We start from the raw sequence: 20,545 nt of genomic DNA on the forward strand, positions 1-20,545 counted from the left end.
AACCTTGAACTGAAAAACTATGATGCCAGAACAAATGCATGAGGCTTAATTTGAAAGATATCATATTATCCTTCCTGAAAATATGCCTGTTTAGCCCTGTGAGGTCTAACCCTAAACCTACTTATATTTTAGAGGAAAAAAACTTTAATAGATTTGATGCTTGCCATCTAGAAGGATCCTTTTTGGTATCCCATGATTGTGAACATTTGGAAGAACAATTAAAAAAACATAATGACAAATTCTGATAGGTTAGGGTTCGGGTTGGGTCAGTGCCAATGACCCCAATGACTTAGACTTTACTTTCTTTTAACACGTGACTAAAAATAACCCTAACCCTGACTCTGAGAGGTTAAACCTACCTGTAACTCTTCCTTAACACAGGGAACCATAGATAGGTTATCAAAATTAGGTCAAACTTAGCATCAATTCCCAATATTTTCTGAGTCATAGCTGTTCTGGGTTACATCTTGTCTTGTTTCCTTCCTCTCACCCTAATCTTTCGACCCAGATCCTTCCTACAAACCCTTGGACAGGACCCGTACCGTTCTCCTCCGGTCCAGTGGCTTCCGGTGTGCCCAGGCGGGACAGCTCCTCGGGGGCTTCCGGGTAGATGATGGCGGTGTCACCCCGCTGCAGGTACTCGGCGATGCTCACCACGTGGCTGTCGCTGTCATCCAGCTTCCGCTTGGCAAAGAAGTCCTCCAACTCTGAAGTGCAATCGACGCTCTTGACTGAAGTGACAGAGAGGAAGAGAGAGAGATGGAGATTGTGAAGGAGGAGACTGAGGACAGGAGGGTGGGGGGGAGGCGAGAGGAATAAATTGGATTCCCTTCGTCCCCAGAGAAATGTCTTACAGGAGGATATTGGGAACATCTTGGTGGAAATGTGATGAGGATAGCCACCCTAAAACATTACAGCCGTGCTTTGGGGAGAATGCATCTAAATTACTGGGCTTGCTTGTCACGCCACGTCGGCTAAAACAAGAACTGTAACTTAATCCGAACAAAAGTCAGGAGATAAAGGTGCTACCATGAGCCTTGAAAAAACCTTCACTGACCTAATTTACTCAAATAATTTAAAAAAAAAAGAGCCTCATATACATACACATACAGACAAGCCTGGTTTAATCAGCAACAGAGCCACGTTTCTCAGTATCGACTTTCACATATAAGGTCAATCAAGAGGCTGTGGCTTTTGTTGATTCTGTGTTGAACAGATTACCAGGGCCAAACCACAAAAAGAGAAGAAAAAAAGGGAAAAAAAGGGCGAGAGAGGAGAGAGAGTGTGGGGGGTGGGGGCGGGGGGCATGCTTTGCCATAGCTGAGCTGAATGAATCTTAAGCCAACCAAAGTGCTGAGGCCACACAATGCATTTTCTCAAATTATTTCCCAGTCCCTTCTCTTCAGGGAAACTCTTAAGCTGCAGCGTGGAGATAGCTGCCTCCTAAACAACAAACCGGAGCAAAAAGAAAATCAGCAGCCTTCATTAGTCAAGGGGATGGCCGACTTTCAAAACATCACACGTACGCGCGCACACATACTGTTTACAACCTGGAGAGATCCTGGAGGATGTTTGGTGACCAAAAATATATTTTTTAAAAAAATCCTCACAAAACAAAAACAACCAAGTGACATCTCATCAGACTTCACCCCCGTTAATTAGGCTTTTAGACTGCGAGCCAAGGTGAAGTTTAAAGAGCGATTTGTTAGACCGTGATGACTTTGCAGGCCAATTTGCGAAAGGTCAAGGTAGTACATATTTGGATGTCAAAAATGGCACCGAAATGTCATCGGTGCCAATGGATCGCTTTTGATAACCGTGATGGCATAATTCTCAGTCTTCTCATTAGATGATTCTTTGTAGCTTTGGAAGAAGTCCTAAGCTAATTGTGATGATTGACTGATGATTGACTGGGTGCGGCTCAGTGCAAGCAGTTCCTGGACTTAAAGCTGAAAAGCTTCAGGGTAATGAAACATGGTTTACTTTAACATTCAGCTGATGCAAGCGACCAAGCTTCTATCGTCAGGAATAATAAAATGAGGACATATTCTGGATGAAAAAACATACATGCAAAGTGTTTCTTTAAGGAGAAAACGACCAGCTTTCTTTCCAACGGACGAGGAAATCACCTGGATCAAAGTGTGCTTTGGCATCGGGGGACGTGATCAAACTGCTCATGTCTTTAAATGAAATCACATGTGATCTAGTGGCGGGGAGCTTCCACAGCGGTGCCACAGTATTGTTTCCAAAAGTCCTTTAAATGGAAAACATTTGCTGGGCTTGAATTTCCAGAACATGAAGAAGGGGAGAGGAGAAAAGAAAGCGAAGAGGAAAACACCAGCAGAAAGTAACGGTAATTAAAGCTGAAGGGAGGATTTTGATTCAGGGCTGCATGGCGTTCTGCGGGGCGAGTTCGGTTTACCATAACGGCGTCCGAGGCCAATTGTCAGGGTGGCCAGGATGATATCATGGAAGGGAGGGTATGTGGCGACAAATCAGCTTTGGTGGCTTAATGAAAAATGGCAGATCGTGTTCGACTCCACCAGAAGAAACACTTAGCTAACTGGGAAAGCTGAAAGTAGCATGTGTAATCAATGGTTATTAAAATCAAAATCACTTCAGCTGCCTATAAACATACACGGGATTGCCTCAGTGATCACTGAGTCAGCAGAGGAAGATTTCCTTTTAATTACAGCGCGCAGTTTGTGGATATGTTTGCTTTGTTCTGTTCAGGAACTCCTCCAGGGACTGCAAAAAGCTAAAAAGGCCTGTATTAACTTATTAACATTCACCAGGCCACCAGCAACCCATTTAGGTTTGATTTTTCTTTTATCCACATGTTAATTAGGCAAATTTTCACAAATTGGAAACCCATAACTCTAGCTCTAGATCAGTTGGCAGTGACCTGGTAGATCTTAAGAGATTCAGGTTCTGTGGTTTAGTGGTTATAACTATTACAACCTTTTATGTTACAGCCAAATTTAGTCTAGTTTTAAACCCAGTTTTGACTTGGAATTAGTCATTTTGACCCCATCAGTCTTCAGCAGGTTATCAATAAACCGTTAAGGTTAGAATTACAAACTAGTGACCCTTCAAATTAATCAAATGTCTTACATACATTTTGGCATTACAGTTCTTCTTTTTTGAGATTATCCAACTGAGTATCTAAAACAGGCAGAAGTGCCATCAAAGGGCTGGATATTAGCTGAAATCCAACCCCACTGAAACAAGCCACATTCAGCCTGATGGCACATCAAAGACCTTCTAACCTCTTAACATCCACCAGGTCACTAGCAACACATCTAAGAAGGAGGGATTTGTTTAGTTTCAATCACTTACTAAATAGTCAATTTTTCATAAACTAGAAACTACAAACATATGCTTAGCCTAACACTAGATCAGTAGTCGGTAGTTTGGGGTCTTTAAAATGTACAACTTTAGCTGAATTTGAACCCAGTGTTGGGCGTGAAATGGTCATGTTGAACAGTTCACTTTCAGTTTGAGAAGCTCTTAACATCTACGAGGTCCTACAAGTTGCAGCTGAGCTGCTGGAAGTAAGTTTTTAACCTCTTAACATGACCTGTTAGATGTAAAGATGGTAAAAGACAGTAAGAGAAAGAAAACTAAAATATCCAATCCTTGACGTAGAGGTAGAGAACCCTTACCCTATATTTCGGAGTTAAAAACAAAGGACTTCCATTATTATGTTTATTTGTTCCAATAGGTTAGAGTACTAATCATCAACGATAGGGCTGTCAGACCTTAAAGACTTGCAGACTGACAAAGAAACATGCACGTAAGGCACCAGACAAGAATGGCTTAATATGAAAGGTTTGACACACATACAGCAAATATCTGAACTCACCTGTACCATTTCCAACTGTCTGCAAAGTGGTATCAGGCCCCAGGGTGTCAAAATCATCTTTTATTTCATCTGCACAAAAACAGAAGAAGAAGAAAAAGCAGAGAAGGGAGGGTGAGTACCTCGATGTACCATGCACGCTGACAAACGCTGACAATGAGGCCTTTAAGAAGAAGGTATGGTGAAACCAATAAAGGCACCGCTGTGAATCGCAGTGCACCACGGCTTTATTCAGCATGCTTAATGAATGCTATCATCTGAGCCAGACAGAGACTTATTTACCTTTAACGTGACAACAAGCGGCGGGGGAGGCGAAGAAAGCTTCAATCGCCAAACAGAGCGATTAAATACAACACGGAACACATCCACCTGAGCAATCATAGAGCTCCAGCCAACACGCAGGCTGAGCTTATTACTCCCCGGCTGTGACGCCGCTGCAATCCGCTGCATGCAGGATCACGCTTGTTTTTTATCATATGTCATTTTGGTGGATGCTTTTATCCAAAGCAGCTTGGAGTATTGTGAGCGCGCACATTTTTGTGATTCACCACAAGCCCTGGCAGAGACTTAGTAGTGCCTTGCTCCGAAACTAAAAGGAATACAACCCTTAACCACAAATTAAGAGTTTTAGTTGCACAAACATTTCAGAAATAACCTCATTGGTTGGGGTAAACCTCAGGTGGGTGGAGTCAGAAAATAAATAAATTAATGTTTTCTGGTGAGGTATGAAGCCCGACAATACAGAAAAACATGTAAAACAGGCGGAAACTATTATTTCAAAGCCTCGCACACACGATACTGAAGGGGAAAGTGCATTTTTAACCAAAAAAAGACACACATTTGATCTGCCCTATTTACCACTTTTCCAGGCCTTACAGGCCTTTGAATATTCCTTATTCTACAGCAACCTATCTTGATTGAAAGCCTTTCATAAAAGCCTTTTATTTGAAAGTTATCAAGCAATATTCCTCAGTCTCTGGCTAGATTTTAGGCTCTAAGAATCTGTGGCTTTCCTTTTTTGGCTCCACCTACTCAAGCCTGACCTCAGCTATTCAGATTATTCCTTCATCTCAAAGAAACCCTTCCTCGGAGAAATGTTGGTTTAAGCAGGACAAGTTCTTACTGCCAATCAGGATAATGGCTCCCGGTCTGTGCAGATGGGGAGATATTGCCCTGGCACAGGTGAGGCGACAGTAAATAAAGGGTGGATTGACAAGCTCATAAACAAACCCTCTTTTCCACCTCCACCTCACGGTCGACAGGAGGACAGAGACTTGACAATCAGCTTAAGAAGTCCCTGGTCCCTCCTTCCTGCCTCGTCAGTAAAAATTAAATCAAGGTGCTTCCGAGAACATGAGGCCTTTGTCTTAAAATAAAAAACAAGAACAAAAAACCTGCATTGTCTTCTTTTCACGCATCTGTTCTTGCTCTGCTGCTCCTGCAAGGAGGTTACAAGCGTTGCATTGTGAGCATTTTTTATTTTTTTTCCCAGATGACAGCAGGATCCGATGTATCGGACTATCCCTTGGCTATTAAAACAGGATGAGCGCCTACATAAGAGCAACCTGGCTGAGATAATACAGGAAAGGTGGTGGGTGTGTTGTTGATAATAATGTTATCCTGCTTACATTGCTTTGCACAAAAGCCAGAAGCAAAAAGAGTTTTTATTTGGAGTTGGAAACAATGGGCTTGATCGTTGTGGAATGCTTTCTAAGGCTTGCAATTCGGGTTTGCTTGAAATTAGAGATTTGGCTTCTGCGGTGAAATGATAAATACCCCTGTCAATGGCTTCAGAGAATAATGACAGACTCTTCTGCAGGGGTATGTCCTAGTTTAACTTTCCCCATGCTGTACATTTGATTGCACGTCTGCCAAACAGCATCAAAACCACAGTCGCACTATGGGAAAATAAATGGGTTTTAAAGAACATAAATTAAAGCTACAACAAAACAAAACAGATTTAAAAAAATACTTCCACCACAGATTAAAATATACCCACAAGTATCAGATATCAGAATGTAGAAAAGCCTCCCCCCACCCCGTCCACCCTTTTGTGCTTAAAACTCCCTCACATTTCTGTGTCCTCGTAGGCACCGTGTTTGCGTTGGGTAATCAAATTTGACTGCATACTTTTAGTCTGACGCAAGGGGATGACCAGTGGGATTTACTGGCCCTTCACTCTCCCCTATTTACCTTGGAGAACTTTTGTTATCTGTGGTCTAAAGGGAGGGACGGCTGCTTCCAGTAGGAGGTAGACTAACACCACATACACCTCTCTGCTATGGCCTCTGGGACACTTAAATACATAGATCCATGCCAGTGCTGAGCTACATTCAAATGGGACAAAGTGCCATTGCAGTGAGTGACAGTGGCTCATTGCTCTTTTTAACTTTTTCTGTTTACATATCGCACAACCCTCTCTCAGAGAGACTCAAATTAGTTTCCTTGTTTTAAAACTGGTACTAAAAAGGCATTACATTGAGTCTAATGCCTTTTTATTCTATTTAGCGATGTATTTATAACAATTTAATCATTATGTTAAGTTGTGCTTTTTCCCCCGACATGACAGGGATCAGTAATAACTGTTACTCCATGTTGTTGTCTAGCTATTTCATTTGTTAATCCACATTTTTAGCTTGCAATTCAAAGTGACTGCTAGCCATACTGTTAAATAAAGAATTTCCAAATTTATTTCCAACCAAAATTTGCAATTTTAGTTCACTGTTTTAAGTGTATATCCAAAGAAATTATGGGCCAAACTGGACTAAAACCATGAAAATATCTTTAAGTCTCTTAGCTATTTCAAACAGTTATCTATATTTCTAATACCCTGGCAGCTTTAAAATCTTCATTTCTCTATTCATAATTTTAAGTCTTTATTTCAATTGTTATTTATACTTTTACTAAAAAAAATCATTGTCTGTAAATTCTTAATTTTAGCTACCTATTTCAACTATTGTCCACAATTTAAGCTAACTGTTAGCTATATTATTAGCAAAGCTAATAAGCTAGCCAGTTCAATTATATTTAGTTTGTAAAATAAACTGTATTTTCTCGTTTTTCATATTAGCTGGGCTGGGCACAGAATATAGAAACACGCCCTTGGCAATGGATGGGAATTATGATTAGTGTCATTGGCTGGGAATTGCTGCCTTAAACTAATAAAAACGTCCAACATTAGTGTTATTAGCTTCTGTTTAGAGAAGAATTCTTAGAAAAGTGAGTTTATCCTTGAAAGGGAGCTTAAAAATGTTACATTATGAAAACAAAAACTGCAAGTAATGTCAGAAAAGCAAAAGAAGAGAGGCATCTGATTTCTGCTGGATCCACTTATACCACAAATATGTGCCTATTCTTGGTCATGGAAAGCGTCTTGGATGAAAGTGTCCGCTAAATGGTGGAAAAGTGTGTTTTGTTAGCAGTAAATCACTGAAGACCTGAGGCGGTAAGGTACACACCTCCTTGAAGAGTGATGTTGAGGTTTGAGAGCCGACTCTGGACTCAGGAGGAGTCCAGACTACCTTTGGCCCGACTGTAATTCCACCTATTTTCATAGCAGCTCAGATGCTGTTTATTTTGAAAACATTCCTGTTTTTATGGCCGGTCACCGCAGTCACAGGCGCTTTAAAGTTCTGCCTTTGTGCATTTAGCCTCATTTATCCTGAATCTGTCATGTTTGAGTCAAGCGCCTAATAGTTCTGAATCTCGGAAACAAAACAAAAGTGGCAGGATTAAAGGTTTTAGAAGGCTAATGCAAAATGGGATATTTTTAGACTTGTCAATGGCAGATACTCTGTTCCATCGCTTCAAAATTGAGCATTTAGCAGCCAAAGAACACAGTGTTTTCCTCTGAATTTTATTCTTGGCAGGATGGATAGGCATCTAAAACGCTATGGGAAAGTCCTGGACTGCAGTAGGTGTTTAAATGACAAATTAATAACTGCACAACTCGATAGATGTGCAAAGAAAACAAGAACCACTGTTTGATCGAAAACAGAAGGCCAAATTTGGCTAAAAAAATATATTTTTTCGTTTTGTTTTGTTTGCAAACAACACAAACATGAAGCAAACAGCGCTGCTGTCAGAAATCCCCCTGCCCCCCCACCGACGGCTGGGAGAAGGGGTTTAAAAAGGGCAATGGGGGGAAGACAGGTGATTTATTTGAAAACGCCTGTCAGTGATAATGATGTCATGCTTTCCAGCACATCGTGTCCAGCCTCACTGTGGGATTAAGGAATGTCAAGGACAATGCCAGACACAAGACTCTGATTGTGCGGTGGAATCAGACGAGGCTCTGCGATAAACTTTTTCTTTCTTACATGCTGTAGTTGTGTCTGGGAGAGTCACCTCGGCTGTTTTTGCCCCGTACAGTTTCTATTTGGCTCGAATATTCCCAACCCTTCCCAGGACCTTCATTCAATCACGCTTCCAAGACCTGTGCAAAAACTCTCGATAGGGGAGTGACGACCAAATCAGTCCGAGTAGGAAGGAGGGAGGGTGCTAACTTATCTCAGGCCTGAGTTATGTGCTGAGGTATCACTGTAGACACTTAGGCACCGCGGATGTTAAAAAAAAAAAAAAAAAAGAAAAAGGCAGGCTGGGAAACACAGCACCCGCAAGATTGGGAAAGAGACTCCCAAACGCTCTAATGAACTTGACTTGCTCTCCGAAATATGTCAGACGCTTTATCACACAAGAAGCATATTATCTGGGAATTGCAACATAGTTGAATTACAGACATTATGGCACCGCAGGTCTTTATCAAATAAACAATTACCGTGTGCAATGACAGCTTGTTTATCCTTTATCTTGATTTATTTACCAAACTGTCTTTTCTTTCTTCCACCCCTTAAGGAGGCAATATGAACGGTTATTTAGGAGAAGTGAAAGTTGATACCCGCTAAGTTTTTCCCCCCCTTATCCCTAATAAATGTGCAATTTTCCCCCATATTAAAATTTAAGACTGCTGAATGTTCCCCCGTTTTTCGGCACTGTGCACAGCTAGTTCATTAGCAGAAATGAATAGCAAAGCCCAGCTCATTTAAATGGGCTGTCTTACATGACTTCTCGCCATACTCTGTTCCTGTCACATGCTTCCAAGAATCATTGACTCTTATTATACATGTAAATGGCTATCATAAAAATAAAAATTTCATTTAAGATTGTTAATGACTTTTTGCAGCAGTCTGGCTTCCTTTAATGATTATACCCTGCCCCCTAATTAAAAGTATTTATCTTTCAAGCATCTGTGACTGGGGCCCCTGCAGAAGGAGTTGCTCAAACAAAAGACAATAAGTCAGTCAAGTTGGGGTAGGTATCACCTGCCTGGGATTAGGCAGCTTGTTAGGGGCGAGACGAATTAAGCAGCATCAGTCACTGCTGGACGTTGCTGAAACACCATAAAAACACGCTAAGATTTCATTTCCTGCAGCGCACAGGCTTCTTCCCCACTCCACCTCCTCTTTATACATTACTGTAAATATTTTTTTGTTGTTTGGCTTTTCTCTAAGCGTGAACCAAATGGTCTCTGCCGCTCACAGAGAAACTGTTTATCATGTCTGTCTGCTGAGGGAGCGTCATCGGGGCTTCACCGTCAGACCTGGCTCAAGCATTGTTTGCAAAACGCTCCGTGGCGTTTGTTTAAGTCTGCTCGGGCACCAGATGGGTGGGGTTTACAGCATAAGATGATACCACAAGTGGCAGGATGAGCACACATTCACTATAGAGTATCCATGAGTGAGCTTAGTGGTAGTTTTTCTGACTGACAGCTCACCTGAACCCCACACATCTGGTAAGAAAAGCCAAGAGTTCTTATGGTTCTAAATCTTCCCAACCCCAACCCTAACTCGAAACCTAAAAAAATCTAAAATCTAATTTTTGCTTTATTAAGTCTTGGCAATCAGGGTACAAAGAAAATAACCATCCTAATTGACCAAAATCAACCAAACTTAACATTTCTTCTACAAAAAAGCCCAAAACATAGGCTGAGGGTAGGGAAGGTGTTAGTGTTACCACCTATAAGAACTTAAACCGCAAAGGGTTAAAAGAACATGGATGTTTGCATGATTTAAAATATATTCTTCTATCATCTTCTGATATTTCTAATAGTGCAGGTCACGTTTCTCAAATAGTGGATATCCGAGTTTGGAATAAACACCCCCATATGTTTTCTTTGTCATTTCAGGCAACAGATTGCTGCCTGTTTAGGAACCTCAGTGGGCAGATCCACAACTGTTCTAGTCAACAAAACCTAGACTGAAAGCCAAGCAGAATTTAATTAGGAAATCATCAATTTGCCGTTTTGCCAGCTTTACAAGCTCAAGAAAAATCCAGCACAGAGTTACTTTGGGAAGTCACAGAGCTTATCCGCGATCACGACATCAAGCTGATGCCATTCTACACATCTGACAACTGCCAAGGCTCATTTTAAAGTGTCCCATTAAGGTTGCCTGTGCAAGCTGCTTTGCAACCCAACTATTACCAAACTCCTACAGTTGACATGACTGAATTTACTTGTTCTACACTCACCAGTACCGTCCACGGAAGCACTCAGCATGTCATTGTCGGGCCAAATGTGCTCCACGCCGCTGTCCCTCATCTCGTCGTCATCGTCGTCCTTGTTCAGCAGGCCGTGTCCCTCGATACGTGGCGAGACCTCAGGGTTGGTGAGGCTGGCCGGGCTGCCGGTTCCGTTGATCAGAGGGTCTTCCTCAGACACTGGCAGCTTGTCTTCCTCCTCCGTCTCTGATCCGGTCTCCACCACATTCTCGTAGTTGAGAGCTGTGATACAAAGGAAGAACAAATTTGGTCAGTACAGGAAAGCACGGCGGAGAAATAATGCAGTTCTCTACAACTTCTTGTGGACAGATGAATCTGACGAGGGATTTAGACCAGTTTTGGAAAACTGAGGTCTATCCGCAGATTAAAAGGATAACCCCACATTACTGCTCAATGCAAGGCGTAGGCCCCTTTTTCTTTTGGTGGGTTACACCCCAATTACAGCATCCACGGCTGGAATTTGTGACTAAACCACAGCGGTGGGCAGACAGCTGTCGAGGAGATACGAGCCAAAATAGCCACTAATTTTCAGCCGTGCTCACATGCCTTGGATGCCAACGAGCTGCACCTTTCAGGATGGCTCTGCTCCGGAGCATACCGCTCACATTTGAGATGCTCCACATAGCACGTACAATATTACAACTGTTGTTGCTATGCATACAAAAGGCTTAACCTATAGTGATTTAGATTATTCACTGCATGTAGCCCTCGGATGTCTTCACATTTGCATTGCCAGTGAACCATGAACATTAATATAAATGTTTCCTAACATATTAAAATATAAAAGCATGGCAGCGCCTTTAGGCACATACACACACACACATTCAAAACTCCAACAGCAGGGCTCGCCCAGTTCCACAACACCCAGGTCCCAGACATATGCCTGCATTTCTTAAAATAGACGGCCTGTAAATAAGGGCTGTGAACTCAATCAAAGGTGGCTCTCGTGCAAATTAGTCACCACCATCGGCTGGTTCTCAGCGAGTACGCGCCACGGCGTAAATCACTGCAGAAAAGGGACGTCAGAGGACTTATTGGAGCAGTGCAGATGGATGGCATCACATGGGGACACACCTCATTGGCAGCTTGTGCAAAAATGTTCTGTGGTGAGAGCCAATCATGGGAGGGCCCAGAGTCTGAGCCACCGAAGTGAAGAGGTGGAGGCTTTCGTTGAATTTATGTTTCCGAGTCATAAAAAAAGCCTTAGTGAGCCCACAAGTCAGCAGAGCTTCGGTGAAAATCAATAGATTTATATCTTGTTTGTGGAAAATATGCAGAACTCCTCACATTGTGACCCTGCGAGGAATGAACAAGCTTAATTAAGGCGGTTTTTATGCCAAAGTTATAGCTACAAGTGTCCCTGCCTCTTGAACTCTCTGAGAATCAGGAGTGCCAACCAGATGAAGTTCATGCACGGCATTTCTGAAAACGTTATACATATCAAAAGATAAGCCTCCCCACATCTCCTTCTGACACGTCTCTGTGCGATTGACTGGTCTGCACTTGCCTTCAGCGAACAACTGCACAACAGGTGCAAATTAAAATGAAAACAGGGCTTTCAAACGTGGGAGGGGAGGCAGTTGGGGGTGGTGGGCAGGGGTGGCAGGCAGGCAGAAAGTGGGGGAGGAGATGAGGAGGAGGACGAGGAGGAGGGTGGGAGTGCGGTGACCTGCCTCGAATACCAATCGACGGAGGAAACAAAACCTTTTCAAGAGGTGTGATCACAAGGGTTTAGGCAAGTTCAGACTCAGTAATGCTCCTTGGGGACGACAAAAAAGGCAACCGAGGCAGGAGACCCACGAGTGGAGAGAGACGTTAGGAGTTCCTGGGTGGTCCACATCCACCTTGGTACAATTGATATTGTGCTTTTATTTGAAAGGTTGGATTGAAAGAGAGCCGTCTCTACCTGTCAAACGTCTAGACGTCTGAATGAGATGAAAGTTTGCCAGACTTAGAAATCTCTTAACTTAAAAATTGTTGGAATTCACCTCTCTGCGCCCCTTCACCCCTGAAGTTTTGAACTTTCCTCAGCAATGTCCCATCAGCTCTGTATCCCCCTCCTCCCCAGCTTGCCGAGGAGGGGGCAGCAGCACAGGATTGGTAGAACAAAAGGCCAAGAGGCTTGGGAAGCTATCAACCCGTTGCTGTGAACCTGATCTCTGGATGCAGATTCAATGACGGCCGGGCAGGGGCCGGCTGAATGAAATTATCTAAGGCTGGACAGGTTTTAAAGGGCCTATTCTTCCCTAATAAAAGGAGCTAGGGAGCTTCTTTTTGTTTAGCAACACATCCACCGCAGCAATGCACACCGTTCTGACTTCCCACATAAGGAATGAGGGAGCGGAGCAAACTTTTCAGGGCAGGACTGAGAACACCGGACCTCAAAGTAAAGCAAAAGAAAAAGAAAAAAAAAGAGAGAGGAGCTTTCTTTTTTATTTTTGACACCAGTTTATGTCTCCTGCTGCTTTTTCTTATCTCTCGTGACGTCTTGTCCTCAAGTTTCTGAACAAATTTAAACACGGGGGCGTTGAACTGTCTCCGTGGATGCAATCTTCCCCGAACGTCAGCTGTCTCCTCCGCATTCAACGTATACCTCCAAGAAGGCAAAATGACAGTGGGGTGCTCGTCAAGTCAAACGCGCAGTATTAACGTCAAGAAAGCTGCCATTGTTTAGGTGCCACTGCTGACAAGAGCCTCTCCCTCTCTGAGCATGAAGCATCTATTGGTATTGTGTCAAGCAACAAAGTAATTCTAACCTACTAATATTTCGCAGGCAGTTATTTCATCCCCCTCCCCGAACCTCACTCTTAATCAGTCTTTTGTGTTGCCGAGGAGAGCGAAAGACAAAGAAAAGATAGTGTTTACTTCTCCAGTGCCTCTCCTCTTCTCTCCTTTTCTTACCTTAAGTGTCATCCTTGACAAAAGCAATTATGAACGACGTTTCGCAAACTGTTGCCGCTACCTGTTTGCTTTCTTCTACTCCTCTTAAGGTAAATTGGGGGGGGGGGTTCTTCGACTTGCGTTTTTGTTGATAATTAAAGTGACATGTGTAGCAGCGCAATTCTTGTTTAATATCAGGTTTTAAGCTATCTGACATAACCCTTTCACAGTCCCAGCATTATTCTGTCACTCACAAAAAAAGTACAGAGTGAGGACTAATATTGATTAGTACGGCTGGAAGCATCAGCAATGACAGCCTGAGAAAAAAATCAAGAGTGCAAAGGGACAAAGTCTTATTAAAATCTCATCATTTCTTTGATAAAGTCAGGGAGGAAGAAAAAAAACAACAATGGCGCAGGCAATTCTTCAGCTGTGACAGTTGCACTCTGCAGACACAGAGAAGCCCGTGGAATTAATTTAGTCCAACTCTAACATGATTGTATTTACAAAGCTTCAGGTTTGACAGGGAACGAGTAGCTCCAGTGATCAAAACACGCTTTTAATGTTGGAATCACAATTGACTCCTGCACACAAAAAAGAAAGAAAAAACCCCACCAAAGATAACAGTTGTCAGGCCACATGCTGCGTTCAAAGATGCCCAAAGTCACTTGGAGGAATAGGCAGCTACCAACTTGCGTCTTTGATGTTGACCGCACGCATCTGTTTGTCGGAAAACTTTTGCATATATGATAAGTCTGTACAAGCCGAGCGTGCTTGACACAGAATAAAAAGTCAAAAAAGGAGCTTACGTTCAGATCCGTTGGGCCTTTGATACCAAAGTTTGCTTTTAAAACATCTGACGAAACCTGATTAAACTCTGCGAGGTCTAAGTAATCACTGGTTATGACCACAACACTAAATCTAGGCAATTATAATATCTTTTTTTTGTTGCTATTTTTCTGGCAATCAGGATACCAAAACAAAAAAGGATCATTCTAACTGATATGCATCAAAAAGACTTTTTTTCCTTGTCTCCTAAACTCATCATTAGGGATTGGGCTCATCATTTAATTGTGACTTCATCACAAAAAATACATTAGTGTCTAAGTACTTAAACCTAACCCCTAAAATCACCCAAATCCTACATTTGGCCTATTTTTAACATAGAAAAGTGGTTTGGGCTCCTTAAATAATAGAAATCAGGTTGTAGCGACACATTAACTCTTTGATGACTTAGACTTTGGGCTGGAAATTGACTTTTTTGGTAAAAGGTGAACAACTTTTATTGTATGTCAGATGGAATGATTATTTTCTTTTAAATCATTAAATTATTTTCTAATTTAATAAAAGCAAAAAATGAGATATGATTGTCTACAAGGTTGCAAATAGGTTCAGAGCTGTATTTTGGGTCATTAGTCGTTAAATCTAACTCTTAAAATCATGCAAACCCATATCTGTGCCTCATTTTAAGCATCAAAACTTGTTTCTGCTTCCTTAAATATCAGATATCTGATTGTAGCATCAAGTTAAATGAAGCTGGGTTACAACAAATCAAGAACATTTCTCTTCAATGCCCAAGTACACTAGGTTACTCTATGCCATAAAATCCACCCTCCTATGCTCTAAAGCCCGAGTTCAGAGGTGTTCCACTTGCGTTCTGCCAAGAAAAACCACTTCACAATGCTAACAGGTATAATCACATTTATTTAACAATCCCAAAGTAGTCATCAGGTGCCCAGAGGAGGCTGCGCTAAAAGCCCTTCCTGCTGGAGTCTCCGAGCCAGAGAGGAAAAAGAGCTCTTACTGTTCGGCAGGCCAACGGTGGAGGTGATCGCTGCGGGGAGAATGACTAACACCCACGTTCGCGCTCTCACGCTAACCCCGGCTGACTTTTTAGTCAAGTGTCGAGGCTTAGCTCCAGGTGACACGCTCGGCCTCCTACGCCGATAATGAGCCAGGACATTCTCCCTATTGGACGATAACTGCTCGCGCTCGCTCCCTGTCTCATGAATGTGAGCCAAGCGGATCACCTGGATGGCTGGGAGGGAGATGGGGAAGCAGGGGCGCTCTGTTAGTCAGAGTGTGTCCGTGTTTGTGTGTGTGTGGGAGGGCATTAAGGTGGAAGCGAGGTCGCTGCCTTGTGGCTACCGCCAGCAGTAGTGGATTCTCGCGATGACCTTTTGTCTGCCATTGTTCCTGTCTGCAACAGTTTAAGCACTTCCTCGGGTAAGTCTTACTCCTGTCTGATGGAAAGCTCACACCTACAGCGAAGACGGTTAAATCTTATTTTATACATATCCTTAGACAGACTTTAAGGCATTTTTTCTGAAATAAAACTCAAACTGGGCTAACAGCGCTCCTTAAAGAGGAACTATTTTATAGATTATTTCACCTTTGTGTTCAAAACAAGAATACACCCTCCTTCAGTCGCTAAACCAGAGCCACCCCAACCCAAATCAGGCCAGACAAAAGGATAGCAGACATGTTTGGATATTTTGTGCTATCTTGTCTCAGTATAATGGTGTGATCGAGCACAAGGGGCAAATCAGGGCCAAGTCGGTGAAAGGACGGTGGCAGAGGGCAAACAAAAGCTCTGAAAGGAGACAGAGGGGGAGAGTGAGGGGTGAGGGCCGGAGAGAGGGGAGGGAGAGACGATGAATGGTGAAAACTCAGTGAAGTGTAAACGCAACCTGGGAGTGTTTGTGTGTGTGCGTCTGTCTGGGCACTGCATGTGTGCGTCTATAGAGAGGGGGAGGTGTGCTGCTGCAAAGTGAAGTAAGTGACGGATATAAGTTGCTGGGGACGACACCTTTAGGTGTTTAAGAGCTAATTTTGAGTCAGATTTATGAGCAAATAGCAGTAAAAGAAGTCACTGTCGAAGCTTAGTAAGTTAAAGAAAGTCTAACTGTGGACATCCAGAGTGAGGCAAACAAAATAAACTCCAAAAACTGCGACGTGATGAGAGTTTTGACGGAATTTAAATCATTCTGCTTGCAAGAGAGTGAAACGTAAGAAATACTGCACTGTTTTCATGCCAAGAAAAGCCTCCCAGCATGAGCGTTTTTCAGGAAATTTGCTCCGACTAATGTGTCTGATAAGTCTTGTTGACCAGATGACATTAAAGCATTGCAAAAAGGACCGATTGCGGGGTTCAAATGAGGCAATCGTAGCCCTTTTTTCTTTCGTGTTTGCAGTCGTTTAACTTTAATACGACAGCACTATAGCACGATAGCGTAGGTTGCCCCGAAAACAAACGACGCTCATAACTCGATTGTGCATAATTAAGCTGAGATTACAGAAGGATTTTTACACGGAGACACATAAGGGGGTAAAGAGGCCACCAAATGGCAGATTTTCTTCCTCTGTTAGAGACTACCAAAGAAAAAACTCGCAGCATCGATATTTGTGGCATCTTCCGACCCATTGGACTGCGTCGAATCGCCGCTGGGTTGTGTCCACGAGGAGCCCCTCGCGCAGCCCTGACTCTAATTCAATTAAAGCGCCATTTATTTGCAGAGGAGGCCCGAGCAACAGGCTGGGGAGGGCGAGGGAGGCACAGAAAGCTTCAAGGTTTGCTCAACAGCTCAGAGGTCCCACCTTTGCCGGGTCCTGCATGGATTCACCATCTGTGCCCACCCCGCCCCTTCCTCCTCCTCCTCCTCCCCCAGTTCACACATGTTCCTGCCTCCAACAAATGTTCGAAGAAGTAAACCTCCCGTCCTTCCCCCCACCGCCTGCCTCCTCTTCGTCACACAAGCCAAAGAAGAAGAATAAAAAAGACACACAAAAGCTTCCCCTGGCTGCCCTCAGGACTCCCAGGCCAGGAGAGTGGGAGGGAGGATTCAGAGAAGAAGAACAGAGGAGGGAAAGGTTGGGAGGCAAAGGGGAAGGATGAGGAGAAGGGGGAGGTGGTGATGGAATATATATATATATCCATACATATATAAAATGTTTTCTCGGCACAGGTGAGCTTCCCCTTCGTCTCCTCATGTTACCTGACAGTCGTCAAGCAACGGGAAGAAGGGGGAAAAAACGGTTAAAATTAGAAAATTTAATTTATTTGATAATTTCCCAGAATAATTAGAGTTAATATGGGTTAATTAATATGCAAATCTCTCAGCAGATGTTCAGCAGCGAGGCTGCGCACGGCTGAGGAAAAACAGCCCCCTTCTACTTTCTCCTGCCTGGTTTTGGCTGTCAGTTATTGGGCCGTAATTACTGTAACTAACCAAACACACACACACACACACACACACACACACACACACACACACACACACACAGAAGGGGGAAAAAAGAAAACGTTTGCTGGGTGAACTGCTTCCAGTTTTGGAGTCGTCACAGGCAAAGCAGGGCTTCTTACACACATAAAGGGAGACCATCGCTAATTTCCCCTCCACTATAAAGGCCCTTTTTAATGCTCGGAGCTGAATGAATGCAGCAAGTGCTTTAAACTATTTGAAATTTGCGGGGCTTTTTCTGTGCGTGCGGGTATTAATGTGAATTGTAAAGAAGAAGAAGAAGAAGAAGCATCAGTGCAGGCAGCGACAAGAGCACCTGCGGGTTAATATGAAGAAGGAAACACAGCTAATAAAACAGATGTGTGGAGCCGCTGCGAGCATAATAAAGAGACAGACATGTTTACACGCGTGTCTACAGCTGAGCCGAAACACAATGATCGCACGTGGATTCAAACCAGAGTATGGACAAGTACCAGGGCCACGCTAGGGAAGGAGGACTTTCGGTGTTACTGTTTGTTAGAAACAAAAAGGAAACAAATCAGAAGATGTGATGTTATTCCCACATTTGAACTTTTAGTCCATCATTATTTTACGTACTTTTCAAAAACATTTTGTGGATGAGTTGATCATGTCCTCCTCTTTTCATCTTTATTCTTCGAACTTTCCATCGTTTTTTGTTTACTCTACCTTTCTCCTGTCTTCTCTCCATCATTTGTAGTCCCATTATTAAAACTTTTATTTACTTTTTCACGTTTTCTCGACACGCTCATCACATCTTCTACTTTTCGTCTTTGTTCTCAGCATTTCTCCTTTATTTTAAAAGTTTTAACTACATCTTCCAACATTTTGACTTTATTGTACGGTCAAGTTTCAGTCTTGATATTTTAACTTATACTTCACTTTGTTTAAGATGTTGATTTTACCCTCTGCTCAACTTTTTGACTTTATTCTCAAACTTATTTTAACTTTGTTCTTAAAAAATTAACTGTATTTTTTAACATTTTGATTTTAATCTACTTTCCAACTTTCTTCTTCTTTTATCTTTCTTCTGAAGTTTTGATTTAATTTTCCTACATTTGTGATTTTATTCTTGACATTTCAACTAGAATCTTGAAAATTATGGTATTTTTTTTCAGTATTTCAACTTTATTTAGGCTTAAATTATACTATATAACGGTGTCATTTTCTTTCTGACTTTGTTCTTGATATTACACCCGTACTCACATTGTCGTCATTCTCTGTAAGCATTCAGAATTTATTCTCAAAATTTTAACTTTACTCCCAATATTAAGATTTTGAATCTTTATTTGTTAAACTTTGTCAACAAGTCAGTTTTGCAAAATTGTTGGTTTTATTAGGAAACATTTTAAATTTACTCTTAATAATTTAACTGTATTCTAAACATTAACTTCAATTCCAACTGATTTCTCTACATTTTGTTTCCACTTTACTTCTGATTTTATTTATTTCTCCTACTTTTCAACTTTATTCTTGACACCTCTCAACTTTAATCAAAAAATTATAGCTAGTTATAATTAATATTTCAATCTATTTCTTGAACTTGATTCTCATTAAAATGAAAAATAAAATAACTAAATTCTCCCTACACGTTTTTTAAAATTATTAACAGGAACTATGCCGTGCTTCTTAATATGAAACACTTGCACTGAATATAATGCTGGATTTTTTCCATTTTTTGACACAAATATCTGCACACTTCTTACATAACTTAACAACTTGCTAATCAGAACTTGAAGAAAAGTGCCATCTATTCCTACATGTTAACAGTGTAAAAACATGCTGTTTCAATTTGAACATCTCTGAATCCTGTGCTGACTTTAATTGAGCTCCGACGGCTGACAGTAGAGTGGCTGGGTCTTTTTTAAAACAACTTATTGATCAGCTTACCAAAACAATAATCAGGAGATTGTTTGGTAATGAAAATAATCACCAGTTGCAGGTCCAGACTGAATACGTCTCCCTCTCTCTCTCCCCCTTGTTTGTATTCTTGTGGGAGGAGGAGAGAGTTACCTTTAATAGAAAGATTTAATTCATGAATTCTTCCCTGGGGAGGGAGGAAGAATATAAGAGCCTATCTCGGGGTGCTTGCCAGGGTTCTCCTGTGGTCAGCTCTCTCCAATAATAATGTGTTTCTGATAGCAGCTGTGTGTGTGTGTGTGTGTGTGTGTGTGTGTGTGCGTGCGTGTGTGTGTGTGTCCATGTGTGTATGTGTGTGCATGCCACAAGCTGAGACTGTTATCTAAATCGTTCCTCTTTCTCTCTCTCTCTTTCTCTCTCTCGGTGTCCACTCCTCCTCCTCCTGCCCAGTCTCAAAGGGACACTGTGGCTCAATGCCATGAGTCCACGCCCCACAAAAAACACACATGTACACACACACACACACACACCTTTGCACAGCCGCAACATGCATGTATAAAAATAACGTTTTTAAATATAGACAAACATGTTAGCACACACTCAGGTGGAGGAATCTGCTGACGGAGCCTTGGATCAAGTTGGAGGTGGGGGTAACAAATTGATAGAGGCAGCCTTCTGTTATCAGGTCTCCCTGTTTAAACCTGACTTCATCAAGTGAGTGTGTGTGTGTGTGTGTGTGTGTGTGTGTGTGTGTGTGTGTGTGTGTGTGTGAGCCCCAGGAGAGCTGGTGTGGCCTTGCAGTACTTTGTGCACAGTGCCACCATGATAACACATCTGCTTTGGGTTCATCTGTTTATGAATCACTCTTATCTGCCCTGCAAGTGTGTGTGTGCGTGTGCTTGTGTATGTGTGTACATTTGCGTTCCTGTGTACCCAAGTGTGTGTTTCTTTGTAGGCTCGTGTTATTGTGAGCATTTACACGGGAGGAAAACAGCGAGACGAGGAGGAAGGTGGCGTTTTATCAAGTAGCAAACACACCTGAATCCGTTACAGGCCATATTTGCATTTTTATGATAATACAGGCCAAAAGGGCAGCAAAGGGTAGCATTCAGTACGGTACGAGGCA

At 42.3% G+C, this 20,545-nt stretch overlaps 1 protein-coding gene across 5 annotated transcripts in view; it reads right to left on the bottom strand.

Annotated features, from left to right (window-relative positions):
• zeb2b (zinc finger E-box binding homeobox 2b) overlaps window positions 1-20,545 on the bottom strand; it is a 98,802-nt gene that overhangs the window by 14,891 nt on the left and 63,366 nt on the right. For 4 of the 5 annotated variants that reach the window (XM_082523255.1, XM_082523256.1, XM_082523253.1 and 1 more), the window contains exons 3-5: window positions 10,391-10,645; window positions 3,866-3,934; window positions 543-731 (exon numbers count right to left, since the gene is read on the bottom strand). In XM_082523255.1, the coding sequence (XP_082379381.1) occupies window positions 543-731; window positions 3,866-3,934; window positions 10,391-10,645 (513 nt within the window). The remainder of the gene's footprint in view (window positions 1-542; window positions 732-3,865; window positions 3,935-10,390; window positions 10,646-20,545) is intronic. The other variant, XM_082523257.1, reaches the window with a different exon arrangement.

Source organism: Aulonocara stuartgranti, assembly GCF_965226115.1.
Source record: "Aulonocara stuartgranti genome assembly, chromosome: 23".
In the NCBI taxonomy this organism is placed as follows: Eukaryota; Metazoa; Chordata; class Actinopteri; order Cichliformes; family Cichlidae; genus Aulonocara; species Aulonocara stuartgranti.